Genomic DNA, 14,574 nt, shown 5'->3' with positions numbered 1-14,574 from the left:
TTACCACAGAGGAAGAGGAGATTCATTTCACAACCCTCAAATCCTACTCACCTAGTGGTTTGGCTTCACATTGCAGGGGCCCTGGTTCCTTGGGTTGCATAGAGGTCACGTGCCCACCCTTTGGCTGCCCTTGGCATGCAACGTACAGAGCATCAGGCTCATCAGTAGGGGTATCACCACCAGGCTCTGGGGGTGAAAATCTGCAGAGGGTACAGGGGAGCAGACACTATGGCTCTTGCCAGCCAACAACTACCAGACAACACAGTGGGGCAGGGCTGTACTGCCCATCTGAGCCCTCTCCCCATAAAAGTACATTTGACTTAGCATGGCCCCTGCCCGTGTCAGTCCCGACCTCCCACCCCAGTTTCTGTCTACGTCCTCACCTGCTACAGACAGGGGGGTGCTGCCCAGCCGCAGAACTGACTGGCTGGCCGCCCTGGGCTTCGTGACAGCGGTGACAGAGTGAGTAGTTCTCAAACCACTCACAGTGGGGACTCAGCTCTGCTGAGCCTGCCCCACAAGCGCGGCATACTCGGCATGCCTAGGGGAGAGGCAGTGGGTAAAACAGGCACTGGTCAAACAGACAGCAGAAACCGGAAGAAAATATGAGGGGACTTCAAATCAAGAGTTTACTTTTGGGATCAGCATTGTGACACACTGGGTTAAGCCAATGCTGAGAATACCAGCACCCCATAAGGGAGCTCTCTTTCCAAGCATTATGGCTCTGCTTCTGACCCAGCTGCTGCTAACACATCTGGGAAAACAGCAGAAAGTGGCCCACCTACTTCTGTCCCCACCACCCACAGCAGTGACCCGAATGGAGCTTCTGGCTCTTCAGCCTGGCCCAGTCCTAGCCACTGCGGCCATTTGGGGAGTGAACCAGTGGATGGAAAAAGCTCTCTGCCTTTCCCCCTCTTTGTTACTTTGCCTTTCAAACTAATAAGACCCTAATTAAAAAAAAAATGATTTTAGAAAGTTTATTTTGGTGCAATAATTTCAAAGTCTATACATTTTTTTCATGATATTTATGTTCCGTGAGTTTTGTGATATGCATAATTTCCAAATTGTTCACATGAAAATAAATATACCTTTTAATTCCATTTTCCACAAACTGAAAAAAGCTTTCACATTTTCATCTTATTTCAAAATCACAGATACAAAGGTGGAGGAAGGAGCAAAGAGAGAAACAGAGATCTTCCATCCAGTGGTTCACTCCCCAGACGGCCACAATAGCAAGGGCTGGGCTGGGCTAAAATCAGGAGCCCAGAATTCAATGCAGGTCTCCCATGAGTGGCAACAACACAAATACTGGGGTTTGTCACCTGCTACTCCCCAGAGCTAACATCAGGAAGAAGCTGAATAGCCAGGATTGAACTCAGGCACCCACGACATGGCAGCAGGTGTCTGAAGCGCGACTTAACTGCTATGCCAAGTTACCCACTGTTAACTCTGTGAAGTCCCTTTGCACCTGATTTGTTACCAACGGGCTATTCTGGGATGCTCAGGGAACAGAACCGAGGAAAGTGAGGCGTCAACCGGGGACACCCACCTTGCATTTCCAAGAATGAGCAGGCAGCTCCTCCATGGGTGGTTTCAGGCAGAAAGTATGGTATCCCTTGTCACACGTCTCACAGACCAACATCTTAGAGTCATTCCCAGGTTTCCTGCAGCGACATGAGAGACATTTCAGGGTCCTCCTGGCCTTCATGGCCAAAACCACCTGCTGCTGTGCCCAAGTCTCCCCCGGCCCTCGTATTCTTACCTGCAGGCTTGGCACACTTTGCATTCAGGGCACTGCCAGCCTGCACGCTTGCGGGCAGTCAGAGCAGTGTCGAGGCAGGCCCCATGGTAGTGATGCCCGCAGCTGGTACAGAACAACAGGTCACGCAACTCCCCTGGCCCCTCACAGACAGCACAGCGAGCCTCCTCTGCAGGGAAGGGCAGTAGGCACCAGTTACAGATGCCGCAGGAGATGCAGCATGCTGCTAGGCACATACACGTCCCACGATGTGGAGGGAATAAAAACTGGAGACGGGGCACCTGCCCATACTCCGCCAGGCCCCACAGGCAGTGAAGTAAAGGAGACAGAGCCAGCGTGCTCACCAGAGAGACGCTTACAGACAACACCTAAGCACACAGACTGCAGAGCGCGCGCGCGCGCACACACACACACACACACCCCCAGCACTTGCCCCGTGTCCGAGGGCAGGACTCCTCACCCAGATGTGCAGCCCCCTCACTGTGCTCTGGGCAGAGCAGCTGCAATGTCTTCATGGACAAGAAGGAACCACTGGTAGCGGCACAGGGGAAGTGGTAAAGCCGTGGACATCCAGGCGAGCGGCAAGGGATGGAGGCACCGAGCCTGGTGCAGTGGGAGCAGCGCTGCCAGGGTGAAGACAAAGCCTCAGCGCCAGCCAGCCTTCTGCAGACGCAACTCAGGCGCCCCCACTGTCCTCCTCGGAGAGCCCACCAGCCCTGCCTGCCCAGCGCCCAGGGCAGTCCTCTCGCCCCAGCCCCACCTGTGAGATCCCTGAGAAGATGGCCTTGTCCACACCACATAGTTCTGGGCCCTCCTGCCCCCAGACGCCTGCCGACCACGCAGCACACCAATGGTGAGCCCAGCAGAACCCTTTGCAGGTGGGAAGGTGGAAACAGAAAGGCCAGAGTCAACAACTAGTGCTTCCCCAGTCCCTTCCCCACAGCCTGCCCCACTCCCCCTCACTCACCTCCAGGTTCTCCCAGGTGGGCAGGTGTAAGGCCCTCAGGGAAACCAATCTGTGATAGGTCCTCACTGGACAGCACTGCCTCTCTGGGCCCTGGGCTCCCCCCAGGGGACACCACTGGACACCGGGGCCAGTCAAATGGCAACTCAAAGCGCCGTAGCTCGCGCTGCCCATGCAGACTAGGCTCCCCGCAGTTACAGAGAGCACAGCGCCGCACTGGACCCCCACTGTGGACACACAAGCGTCAGCACCGTGCCAGGCCTGCCAAGCCCAGAATCTGGCAGGCTCAGGCTTCCCAGACACTCATTTTCCTGTCCCTCTTCCTGGAAGTCCCACTCTCTAAAATCACATCCTCCTGTGTCCCTGCGGCCCCGTGTCCCCCGTCCCCACAAGTTACCTGCAGTCCCTGCGAGGCTCCTGAAGCCGGGCACTCCCAGGACTGGGGACAGGCCCCTCCCCGACGGGAGGGCCGGGAAGGTCGGGCTCCTCGGAGGCCGCAGCTCCATCAGCTGCAAGGACGGAGCAGCACACAATCAGCTTGGCTGAGCACCCTACTGCCCAGAGCCCCAAGATTACCCCGGCCATCGGTGGGCCAGAACCAAGTCTTCAATTGCCTGTTTACTACACAGTTTGTGTCCTTGTACCAGGACCAGAATCTAAGGCTGCCTGACAGACAGCAGACCCAGAAGTTGCCCTCCTCACCTGCTGGTTCTGAATCTTTATCCTCACCAGGCGGCTTCTGGCTGTCCATCCCTCTCTCCGACTGGGCAGGGCCCTCTCGGGGAGACCTGTTGGTGCCAAGGAGGGTATCTGTCCAGTAAGTCTCTTCAAGAAGCATTTTTTTCCAGAATCCCAAGAGGAAGTCAGCTCATGGGACACAGACCGCACACACCTCAGAGCAAATCCACACCTTGAAACCCCACACTAATGACAAGGAAAAGTCATTCTCCCTGGCCCTGTGCCCACCACTGCCTAGCTCTCTCTGGGTCAACACAAACCCTCTTCTCCCACTCTGGACTCTCAGGAAACCTCCTCCACTGTCCCACTTCTAGCCTCCTCCATAGCAGGTCCCAAGGCAATAGCACCAAACTAAAAGCACATTCAATGTATAAGCCAGGGCTGCACTTTGCCTCCTCTCTAAGTCCCCAAGCTTCAGGTGGGCCCTCTCCCATGCCTTTCCCACCCCAATACCATCCTTGAGGCCTGTTGATGCCAACCCAGGGACAGTCATGACCCAGGAAGTCTTGAGTTCGACCCAAATCCCGGTGGCAGAGGGCTAGAATCTTGCAAGAGACAGAACACACTATGCAAGTAAAGCCTAACCGTGAATGGATCTCTGCCACCTCTACTGATTCCAGCAAGGACACCCCAAGACTAGTCCCTACAGAAGACACTCTCACTGTCCACACACTGTCAGTCCAAATCCAGCACAGGCCCACCCTACGGCCCCAGCCCTAACCCAGGACAGGCTGTCACCCAACCTGAAGACCTCAAGTTGTTGCCCTTAGCAACACCAAATGCCCTTCCTCCTCAGACCTCCCTAGTAGTTAACAGAAGTGAGATGCAGGAGTTACTGAGCATGTGTAGCCAGGCCTGAGGCTAGGCATGCTGGGAGTTGTAGTCTCAGGAAGCACACTGCCACTTGGAGGAGTTCAAAACAGTGCAGGACACAGCAGAGCACAGTGGCTTCCTTCCTCTTCCATCAAACAGGGTTTCCACACACTCTGAGCGGTGGGGCGGGAGTTATAATGGTCCCATGTCCCCTCTCTGAAGATACACCTGCCTATACCAGAGCCCAGTGAGACACACTAAACTCATTCTTGGAAAAATTGAGACCCACACCTTTAAGCACACCATGCTGGAGCCAACAGGTGAAGTAGGCACAGTGAAGAAAAACTCGAGCATAAGAACGACCGAGCTACTGACAGGAGAGGGAAGCTCTAGAAGCAAGAACAGGTGCCCAGGGTTCCTGTGAGAAAGCAAGTACACACGTCCCTGAGCAGGCGCTGACAGGGCAGGGGGATCCCCTCGGCACAAACCATGCACTCAGAACCTCAAAGACTCATCTGCCACCTTCTCCCTCCGCTCATCAGAACGTCCTCACCACCTGAGTAAGAATGGACAGCCCACTCCCCTCAAGCAGGAAGGCAAACACCCCAGTCAGCTGCTCGGGGCTTGACAGCGGGCGTGCTCCCGTGAGTCCGAGGACCACTGGATCAGCCCTGCTCCCTGGAGCTCACAGTTCATTTCCAGGTAGGGCAACACCCACAGACCCGTGTCTCAGGATGGGTAGTCCTGACCTCTTCCCCCAATACTCACCATCTACTAACGAGGGAAAGGAAAGCAGCATGTGACACCTGTCACCTCCATCCCCAGACCTGCCACACAGCCACACCTGAGAGCAGGGTGGGTCACAGCCCCAGCTCACGGCCAGGCTGCTCCAGAACTTCAAGCAGCACTTAGAAGCCACCCACGGGAAGTAGGCAACAGAGGCCAGGACACCAGCCAGGCCCTCTTTCTAACTCAGTCTCGTTCAAGGCCCAGCCACAGCCTGAAGATCCAAAGAGACCTGAGTTTTCTAACTGCTTGCCCTCTCTGCTCTCATCCCACCACCTGCCTCAGAGCTTCTCCACCGGCTTTGCTCTCACAGCCGACACCAAAGGAGACACAAACAAGAAATGGCAGCACTGCTAAGAGAGTGGGCAGGGGACTCACACAAGGCCAGAGGGACAAACTCCTCCACCCTCCCCTGGGCACAGACCTCTCAGGTCAGTATTACTAGGCTGGCACTGCCCAAGAAGGTACAGAAACCACCTCCATCTACCTTGGGAGGCGGTGGACCAGCCCCTCAAAGGCAAAGCCCCACTGAGGAGGGCTCAGCAGCAGAGTTGAGCAGCAAGAAGCTAGCGTCCTACAGGATGTCCCGAAAGACTACCTAGGGGCACCTCCAGGCTGCCTGAGCCTTCAGTGCGCAGCCCAGCACCTGTACCCTAACGCCAAGCCCCATAATGACCGTGATCCTGATCGTATCTCAGTAAACCAAGACCACAGGCTCCCCCTGCCCCATGATCCAAAGCCAGCATGCGTGTACACACACACACACACACACACACACACACACCCCGAGAGTTTTTCCCTGGACCCTAAACTAGGCTAGTCCCTGGCCAGGCTTCTTCCCTGAAAGCAGACAGCAAGCACGGAACTGGGGAAAAAAGTGGTGCTCACCCTCCAGGCCTACCTAACGGGCCAACCCTAACCCCAAGAGCAGCAAGAACACAGCAGGGATCTCTCTCGACTGGCCTCCTCCCGGCCAAGAGTGACAGAGACAAGGGCCTGCAGGGGAGCAGAGCTGGAGCAGGCCCCAAGTGAACAGCTCTTCAGCAGGGCTCAGGACTTCCTGGTTCCCAGTCTGAGGATCCAACCACACCTCGCCCCACCCCCATTTTGGGTCAGCCCTCAGGGAAGGACAGGGGCGGCCATCCAGGCGCTACAGACCCTGGGCACAGTCCCTGGGCCACCCTAGGTGCAGCCTCACCCCGGGGAGCTGCTGGGAGACAGCCAAAGGCATCCTCCAAGGGAAGGCAGCAGCAGAGAGCGAGACCGACAGCTCACCTCTCTCTGCCATCCCTGGGCCACCTCCCAAGGGCAAAACCCTCACTTTGGACTTTCCAGGACAAGACTCCAAGAGAGTGAGCACATGTATGTTGGAGGGGGTGGAGGGAGGGAGCAAAACGTACTAGCCAAATCCCTGCTGGCTGCATGACAGGTGTGAGAGGCTACTCCAGGCGGGAGCCCAGAGGCAGGAGGCCACAGGGCACCCTCCTTCGTGCGCGCACACACACACACCCCTCACCCCCCAACACCTCCTGCCAGGGCTGCGAAGGGGCACTGACTTCCAGCAGAAAGGCACTGTCCTCCCAAGAGGCACAGGCCACCCGCCTTGGCAGAGGTGGCCCAGGCCCAGTCCGAGCAGGGCTGAAGGGGTCTGGGAGGGGCAGCACTGGCCAGCGGACTCCCGGACGGCCAGCTCCCCGCAGCAGGCCCAGAGAAAGTGGGAGACAAAACCTTTTTTTTTTTCGGTAGCCCACATTCGCAGGGAGCAAATCTCGACGGCCTCCTCTGTAATCCCCTGGAGATTATGTCCATCCCGAGAGGAGGGGAGGCAAAGCAGCCTAAGACAGCACTAGGCCTCGCTGAGGTCACTTTGCCAGGCAGGGGTAATTTAAAGTTGACCAACGGGGGGGGGGGGGCCAGAGCTTCCCCCATCCCCGCCACCTTCTGGCTCCAATCACCCCCTTCAACACACTGGCTAGTTTCCACACACCCTCCCCCTAGCCCACAGAGCGAGAGACGGAGAGAAAGAGAGAAAGGCCTGGTGAATTTAGGGTTCTTGGAGGTTCCCAGACACTACTTCTAACTGGCTACTAGACCGAGCAACTAGGGTCCAACCTGGCACGAAGTGTGACCCGGCAGAGGCACCCCCACCCCCACGCCAAGTCCCAAGTCCCCCCAAGGTCCTCCGGAGCAATGGCACCGGCATCGAGGCCTGGGTTAGTCCTAGCTTAGTCCAATCCTACCCCCCACACTCTCCCAGCACAAAAATAAACAGAAAGGCGCTCTGGATGGGCTCCCCGAAAACCTACTCCCGGACCCCGTCTCTCCAGAGGCACACCCCGCAAGAGCAGGCCTCAGCTCTGCCCTTAGCTGCCGGCTCGGCCCCCGACGGGCCCTGCTGCCAAAGCGAGCCTTCCGCAGGTCCGCCAGCCCCGGCCACCCAAGTCCATCTGGCCGGCTCCCCCCCAGCCCTAGCCTTCCCAGGCCCCTGGCTAGCCGGCGGACCCCACTCACCTCTTCACAGGGTGATCCAGAAATCCTCATCCGAGAACATGGCCAGAGCCCGGGCCGCTCCCCGACCTCCAACCGCCAGAGCGATCACTGCCGCCCCCCGCACGGGGGGGGCTCACGGGGGCCAAGAACGGTAAATCCAGGTCGGAGTGGCCACCCTCCCCACGAACCAGCCAGACGCCGAAGATGGACGAGGGTGGTGGCGCGGCTCTCCGCCTCGGGGGTGGGGGGGGCGGGGGTTCCAGCAGTTTTTAGATGTCCACGGCCAGCCCCAGGGCGACGAATCCGGAGCGGACACAAAGAGAGCACCGGTGGCTTTGATCTCGGACGAGCAGGCACCGCATCCGCGCCGCCGGGCGGCCTCTCAGTCCCGGGGCCCGGCCAGCGCCCCGGCCGCCCGCGCCGGGCTCGCGCCGAACGCCGGCGGGGCTCTCCAGATGGAACGCCGAGGCGCCTCCCCGCAGCCCGGAAGGAGCGTCGCCGCCGCCGCCGCCGCGCGCGCCGGGCCGGAGCCGCCGAGAGCCGCCCGGCCGCGGCGCCGAGCCCTTCTCCCCGCCCCGGGCCCGGCGCCCCGGGGCCGCGCGAGCTGCGGGCGACGCCGAGCCGCCGGGGCCGCGGGGCTGAGCCTGACACACACACACACACACACACACACGCGCGCGCGCGCACACCCAGCGCCGGGGCGCCTCGCCCGCGGGCCCCCCACCGTACCCCACCCCCGGGGAAGGGAGGAGGCGAGCTGGGTGAGAAAGAGGAAGGGGCGGGCGGCGCGAGCCCTCTGGCCCGCTCCCCGCCGGCCGCTCCGAGGCCCTGCCTGCCGCTCGCCTCCCTTCCCCTCTCCGGCCTCGGGAGCAGCCGCTGCCCCGCCCCCGGCCCGGGCCGGCTCCGGTCGGCGGGCACCCCCCTCGACCCCCCGGCGGGCTTGTGGTCGCGGGGAAACGGGGGCCTAGAGGTGCATGGCCCTACCCCGGCTCCCGGCGCCCGGGGGGTCAGGAAACTGAGCGCAAAGTGGGGAACGAGGCAGCCATTTGCAACCGGAGAGGAAAGTAGTGCAGCGCGGCGCCGCTCCGCCTCTCCTCCTCCTCCTCCTCCTCCTCCTCCTCCCTCGGCACCCCCCCTCCTCCGGCTTCGCCTCCCGCTCGGCCGGCAGGGTGGTTCCTGCGGCCGGGGCAGTCTCCTGGCGCGAGAGGCGGCCGGCCGGTCGTGGAGCTCCGCCAAGCGCCCGGCGCGGGACCCCGGGAGGGCGCCTGGCCCGGAGAGCCCCACGCGCGACGCGGAGAAAGGAGGCGAGGCCGCCCTATTTTGTGTTGGAGCGGGGCGGCGGAGGGACTCGGCCCTCGCGGAGGAAGGGCTGTGACTCTGCAGTTCTACGCACACGCCGCGGATCCTTCCGCCGCGGGTTAACCCCGGCGCTGCCGGGCGGCGGCGGCGACGGCGGCGCGGACACGTGGGAACCGAACCCCCTCCTCGTCCTCGCCGGCTCCGGGACCCGCGGGGCTGTGAGGCCGGCTGCTCGGGCCCCTGTCGGATCCGCGACCCTCGCAGTCACGGAGCCCCTGAAACTCCCCAGTGCTTCCCCCCCGCCTTGGGCCAAGGGCAGCATTTCCCGGGAGGAGGTTGGGGCGGGCGGGAGGGGAGGTGGCAGGCGAGCCCGGAGATTGGCCGCTGCTCGGAATCCTGGGAACTGGAGTCCGCAAATGGAGAAAGTCAGGCTGGGCGCTGAGGCGCTGCGAAAGGGTGGGTTCTTTCCAGGTTCCGGGGGCCCGAGGACGCCCGGGCGCCTCTGGCCTTGTCCTTCGGAGCCCCCCGGTGAGGAGGGCCCGGCGGGGCCTAGCAGGCGCGCACCCCGACCTGCACCGAGGGCTCCCCTTCCTCTGCGCGGCGCCCCCACCCCCACCGCCGCCCAGTTCCCCTTTGAGTGAGCAAAGGCCACCTCTGCGCGACCTGACCCGGGGACTGCGATCCCGGACTGGATTCCTGCCCCATAAGTTTGGGTGAGAGGATTGCCGTAGCCACGTGGGGTGTCCGGGAGACAAATTACCCATGTGCTAGACGCTGTATGTACTCTTACGGACTCCTCGCCCTCCACGAGTTAGGGAATTTGCTCCCTAATAACGGTTGAGGCCACTGGCACACCGCCAGAGGGTCACTCGCCCAAGGAATCACATGTGATCAGCCTGGCCATGTTTTTCCTAGGAAGGTGGTAGCGGATGCAGGCAGTTGGGAGTCTAGAGTTACTCTAGTGGGAAAGGGCTTCTTGCATCGCCAATCGAGCTTTCTAGGGCCCAGCACAATGGCTGAACGGGCTAATCTTGCCTGTTTCCCATGCCAGGATTCCATATGGGCACCGGTTTCCTGGCTCCCTGCTTCAGATCTGCTCAGTTCCGGCCGTTGCGGCCCCTTGGGGAGCGAACCAGAGGAGGCAAGATTTTCTGTCTCTTCCTCTCTCTCTAAATCTGCCTTTCCAACAAAAATAAACAAATCTTTCTCTTAAAAAATGAACTTTATACTGCACGATACGGTAGCTAGTTGCCACTATTGAGCACTTTGAAGATGTGCAGCTGAGGAATGCTTTATTCTAACTAAATCTAGCCCAGAGACCAGAGATGGGAATGTAACTCCCTCCGCGCTGGTGCCTGGAGGCTAGAAAGACCTCAGGAAGGAACTAACGGCCACCACTCTTGAAGTACGCATTGTGTGTGTGTGTGTGTGTGTGTATATACACTAAAGTGGACTAAACATCACATGTTTTGCCCAGCTGGTCACTTCAGATTTAGGAAGCATATTTTACACATTAATGCTTGGCAACCTGGAGTTCAGGGAGGTTGAGTCACTGCCCAAAGTCACACAGCCGCTAGCCGTTTCCTGGACATTGATGCTCTTCTAGAAAACCTCCCAAGTTTGTAAGTTGACACCAGACTGCATGGAAGTGGCGTGAGTGCCCCAGGGCAGATGTGCAGGTGGACACTGTTTGAGTGTGAGGAGGGAAGCTGGTGACAGCCCGAGACCCCTCCAAGCAAGGAGCATGTTTCTTCAAACAACCCTAATTTCTTTGATTCTGAGTCAGAAACAAAAATAGGGGCAGGACTTTGGGCAACCGACTTGACAAGCCACCAACTCCAACCAGAGGCCAGAACCAGTGATCAACCAGTCAGTCCACACACGTCTTTGGTCCCTTCTGCCCAGGTAAGTGCCTGCTGGAGCACCTGAGGGCTACCCAGCTGGCAGGAGAGGGCCATGTCCTCCCGGTGATGAGCCCGAGCAGGGTCTGCAGGGGAAGTGTCTGGATAAACAGCCAAATAGAACCAAATCTCCCTGGCTGATATTCTTATCCTTCCGAAGTGGCGGGTAGGTAAGAAAAGGCGGAAGCGGCGACCTGTTACCAAAATATGGAGTACCTGGCATAGATGTGAACTGTGCAAAAACCTAACCAGATGCTCGAAGAAAGCAGAGCAAGTCCACTTTAATGAAAGGCAGTGGGAGAGGGGGCAGCAGGGAGATGAGAATACGCCAGGGACATTATTTCTTCCTTAACTCCAGGGATCAGAATTTTCTCGGCATTTCCAGCCTTCTCGGCTCCAGAAATGAGGGGCTTCCTTCCGCCCCACAATCCTTTCCTCCCTGGCAATGATGGCCGGGTCAGCACGTGGCAGCTGGCCACTAGAGGGTAGTGTTTCTGTAGGGAACGAGACCTAGAGAGCCTGGCAACCAGGGGGATTCAGTCTAGACAGAATCTAGCAGAAAGGACAAGTGAAGACTCAGTGTAATGCTGTTCCCCATCAAACGCCATAGCCCTCATGACTGTGAAAAGGAGCTATGGGCTCTGAATTCCCTCCAAGATTCAAAGAAATCAACAAGAAAGAGTCCTCCTTTTATTTGCATATATACACATGTCACGCCAGAGAGCCAGCTTTCCACTTCAGGAATAGTGAGCTCACCCCACCCAGCCAAGAGGCAGAATACACACAGAAGGATGGAGCCAGGAGAAACCAACACCAGGACTCACTCAATCCTGCAGGTTAAAAGAGAACTCCCATAGCAAAAACAGGGGGCTGCAGGTCCGTGCCTGTGAGCCATCCTTGCCCCGTTGTAAACATTGACTGCTGGAACCCAGGGAAAGTATGTAAAACATGAAGGTGCCACACTGGCAGCTATACCTGTGAGATCTTGAGGGCCCGCCTCTCCCCCCACCAGACCCTGGCAAAACCCAGGGGCAATCACATAAGATGGCAGCACCACTCCTGCCCGTATGAGTTCTCCACCCGGGCGATCTCCTGGATGACTTTGGTGAAGACGCTTCGAGTTGGCTACAAAGGGACAGGGTTATAGGAGGAAAGTCAGTGAGTTCAGTGGCCACACCACCAGCTCCCAGGCCAACACCCTACCCTCCTCGCAACGCTCCACCTGACACCCGCCCAATCTTCAGGCCCAGCACCTGATTCTCTCGAGCAGACGACTCCAGAAATGTCGCACCCCAGGACTCCGCCAGCTTTTTCCCTTCGACTGCCTGTACCTCTCTGGAAACAACCAACAACAACAAAACTGGAATATGAAGATGAGGCCACTGGCCCCACGTGCTCTGCGAGTTAGCACCTAAACCTCCTCTGACCTCTCCTCCAAACCCAAGGTTGGGGATGAGGGTTGAGAAGGCAGAAAATATAGCTAATTCAAGGAACAATGGGGCGGATCGGGACTCTGATTTGAAACAGGAAATTACTTTTTGAGTTTCGACGGTTCTATTCTCTCAACACGTAAGTTAGCAATGGAAAGGTGAAATGACTTGTTTGAGTTGGTGGCCACAGCTCGACCGAGACCCTGAACGGCCAAGGCTTACATACCTATTCAGACACAGATCTGCCTTGTTTCCCACTAGCACCACTGGCAGCCTGTAAGCAAACAGCGGTCAGTACAGGGGCTCCCCAGGTCCCCAAGGACCCCCACCTGGAAGTCAGGGTGGCCACTTCCCCACCAGGCAGATCAGGACCCGTGTCCCAGTCTCCTACTGTCCCAATCTACTGGGACAGTTCTTCCCTCTGCTCCTGCCCGCCACCTACCCCCCACAGCCCCCACCCCCCAGGCATCTGACCGGGTTTTCCCGTGGCCTTCATGTAGCTTTTGGTAGAGACTCTCAATGACCTGGAAGCTTTAAACATACACACAAAAAAAAAGAGGTATAAGCTTCAGCCTGGGACAGTTGCAAAGTCTCCCTCTCACGGCCTCAGGCATTTACCTATGCAGGGAGGTGACAGAATAGACCAGCACATAACCGTGCACTCCAATGATGAGCGAGTGGGGCAGTATGCTATATTCATCCTGAAGAGAAAGAAGCTTCAGTGCGTGGATCCACACCATGCGGATCGCAAAGGCTGCTGGGACGGCGTCTGGGCGCTTCTGCTGGGGGGGGGGGCATGGGTGAGACTGGCAGTGCTTAGTGGCTAGTGGGCTGTCCTCCTAGGAACACTCATCCCGAGTCACAGGGGTCTCCAGACTCTGGGCCGGCGCTGCCACATTTGGGAACCCTGCCCCCCACCGTACCTGCCCAGCTGTGTCCACAAGATGCAGATGAAACTCATCTTTGCCGAGAGTCACTATCTTGCTGTAAGCTGAAAAGAGAACTTGATGTTGAAATGCCCCCCCATGCATGGGCCCAGTCCTGGAAATGCCACACACACACCGTGCTAAGTTCGGTCTACATCCCATACTTGTAAAACCCACACTCCAGCCAATCATAAAAGAAAAAGACTAGAAATCCAGATTTAGTGTCCAAACAGATAAGTTCCTTGCCACCAGGGAAATCCCAAATTGTGATGTTGGGTGCAGCGGCCAGTTCCATCCCAGTCACACCAGGGGAGAAAGCCACTCACTGTTCTCCACTGTAGGATCGTATCCCTCCACGAACTCGCCCTCCACAAACTGATGTGCCAGAGAAGTCTTCCCTGCGGGCAGCAGAGGGGCTTGCGTCCACACCATCCAACCAACCACATGCACACCCTCGCCTTTCCACGGAGGTCCAGTCTTTCCCCTAAGCCCCCAGGAAGATCCAGGTTTCCCAAGGCTCAAGTCAGCCCCACTGCAGGATACCTGAGACTATTTGTCCCAAGCAGAACCTGCCCTTCCTGCACGCCCCCAGTCCCCTTTCCCCCTATCCCCATGCCCGGCCACTGTCCCTGGTCCCAGGGTACTGGGTCTGGGGCCGCTGCTGCAGCCAAGTCCACATTAATGCTCATGTGCTCCAGCTCCCTGCAGCCCCGCGCACACCACCCACCCGTGCCATCCTCGGCTGGCCCAACGCGCTCCCACAGAGCCATCCTCATGGCTGCCAGGGCCCCATTCCCGCGGCCACGGCGCGCGCGCCGAGCAGTGCTGCCCACAGGGCGGGCAGACTCACCCACGGAGCGGTACCCGAGGATGACCACCTTCCTGTAGCGGAGCAGCGGCATGGCAGGAGACCGCCCCAAGCCAGGAGGGCCGGAGGTGGCGGCGTGCGCTGCAGGTGCTGCAATCGCTCGCGGCAAAGTGCCTCACCTCGAGGCGTCCGGCACAGGCTGCAAGAAACCAAAACAAGCGCCGCGCCCGGAGCCGGCCACGTGATCACAACACAGCACGACTCGGCCGAGCAAGCCAGGCGCCGGGGGCGGGGCGTGCCAGCGCCCGGCTCCGCCCCCCGGGCCGCCCGCCATTGGCCCGTCGGTACGGGCGAGGGCGGGGTCTCGGGCGGGGAGGAATGGTGGGCCTCACGTGGACCCAGAGAGCAGCTAGGAGCGCACGCGCGGGCCGGTTCATTCATAAAGAAACAGAAAGGAAACCCGGGGTCCTAGAGGTGTTTGCGCATTTACAAGCCTGGCTTAAGAGGGCCATAAGGAAAATTTCCGCCTGGACTGGGCCGCAGTTTGTAGTCCGAAGACCCTAGGCCTGTCTTTGGCGAGGTCTCCGGGCCTGGGGCGTGGGAAGCCAGGCTGTCAGTGTACTTCCCGTAGGTCGCAGAATGAGTGCATCAGGTACCACG

At 58.9% G+C, this 14,574-nt stretch overlaps 2 protein-coding genes across 4 annotated transcripts in view; both read right to left on the bottom strand.

The window, feature by feature from the left end:
• The window catches only part of KMT2D (lysine methyltransferase 2D), a 40,976-nt gene extending 32,708 nt beyond the window's left edge, over positions 1-8,268 (bottom strand). For all 3 annotated transcript variants that reach the window (XM_058673768.1, XM_058673770.1, XM_058673769.1), the window contains exons 1-10: positions 7,572-8,268; positions 3,426-3,511; positions 3,121-3,232; positions 2,727-2,950; positions 2,520-2,629; positions 2,220-2,382; positions 1,763-1,928; positions 1,550-1,664; positions 384-541; positions 52-200 (exon numbers count right to left, since the gene is read on the bottom strand). In XM_058673768.1, the coding sequence (XP_058529751.1) occupies positions 52-200; positions 384-541; positions 1,550-1,664; positions 1,763-1,928; positions 2,220-2,382; positions 2,520-2,629; positions 2,727-2,950; positions 3,121-3,232; positions 3,426-3,474 (1,246 nt within the window). In that variant the 5' untranslated portion in view covers positions 3,475-3,511; positions 7,572-8,268. The remainder of the gene's footprint in view (positions 1-51; positions 201-383; positions 542-1,549; positions 1,665-1,762; positions 1,929-2,219; positions 2,383-2,519; positions 2,630-2,726; positions 2,951-3,120; positions 3,233-3,425; positions 3,512-7,571) is intronic.
• Positions 8,269-11,445: 3,177 nt separating this feature from the next.
• Positions 11,446-14,207, bottom strand: RHEBL1 (RHEB like 1). The gene is made up of 8 exons (XM_004599344.4): positions 13,957-14,207; positions 13,433-13,504; positions 13,104-13,171; positions 12,799-12,881; positions 12,655-12,711; positions 12,407-12,454; positions 12,004-12,085; positions 11,446-11,875 (listed from the first exon to the last, which is right to left on the bottom strand). Exons 1-8 carry the CDS (start codon positions 14,006-14,008, stop codon positions 11,786-11,788), a joined length of 552 nt encoding a protein of 183 aa, XP_004599401.2. The 5' UTR covers positions 14,009-14,207; the 3' UTR covers positions 11,446-11,785.
• Positions 14,208-14,574: the final 367 nt, after the last annotated feature.

The sequence above is a fragment of the Ochotona princeps genome, chromosome 15 (genome assembly GCF_030435755.1).
Source record: "Ochotona princeps isolate mOchPri1 chromosome 15, mOchPri1.hap1, whole genome shotgun sequence".
Lineage (NCBI taxonomy): Eukaryota > Metazoa > Chordata > Mammalia > Lagomorpha > Ochotonidae > Ochotona > Ochotona princeps.
This window is presented reverse-complemented; position numbering and strand designations above follow the sequence as displayed.

Excerpts from the sequence above, each read along its gene's own strand:
- RHEBL1 (XM_004599344.4), bottom strand. The coding sequence starts at position 14,008 with ATGCCGCTGCTCCGCTACAGGAAGGTGGTCATCCTCGGGTACCGCTCC. Across the intron at positions 12,882-13,103 it reads TTGTGGACACAGCTGGGCAG|GATGAATATAGCATACTGCC; the intron begins GTACGGTGGGGG and ends CTTTCTCTTCAG. Across the intron at positions 11,876-12,003 it reads CGTCTGCTCGAGAGAATCAG|CCAACTCGAAGCGTCTTCAC; the intron begins GTGCTGGGCCTG and ends GTCCCTTTGTAG.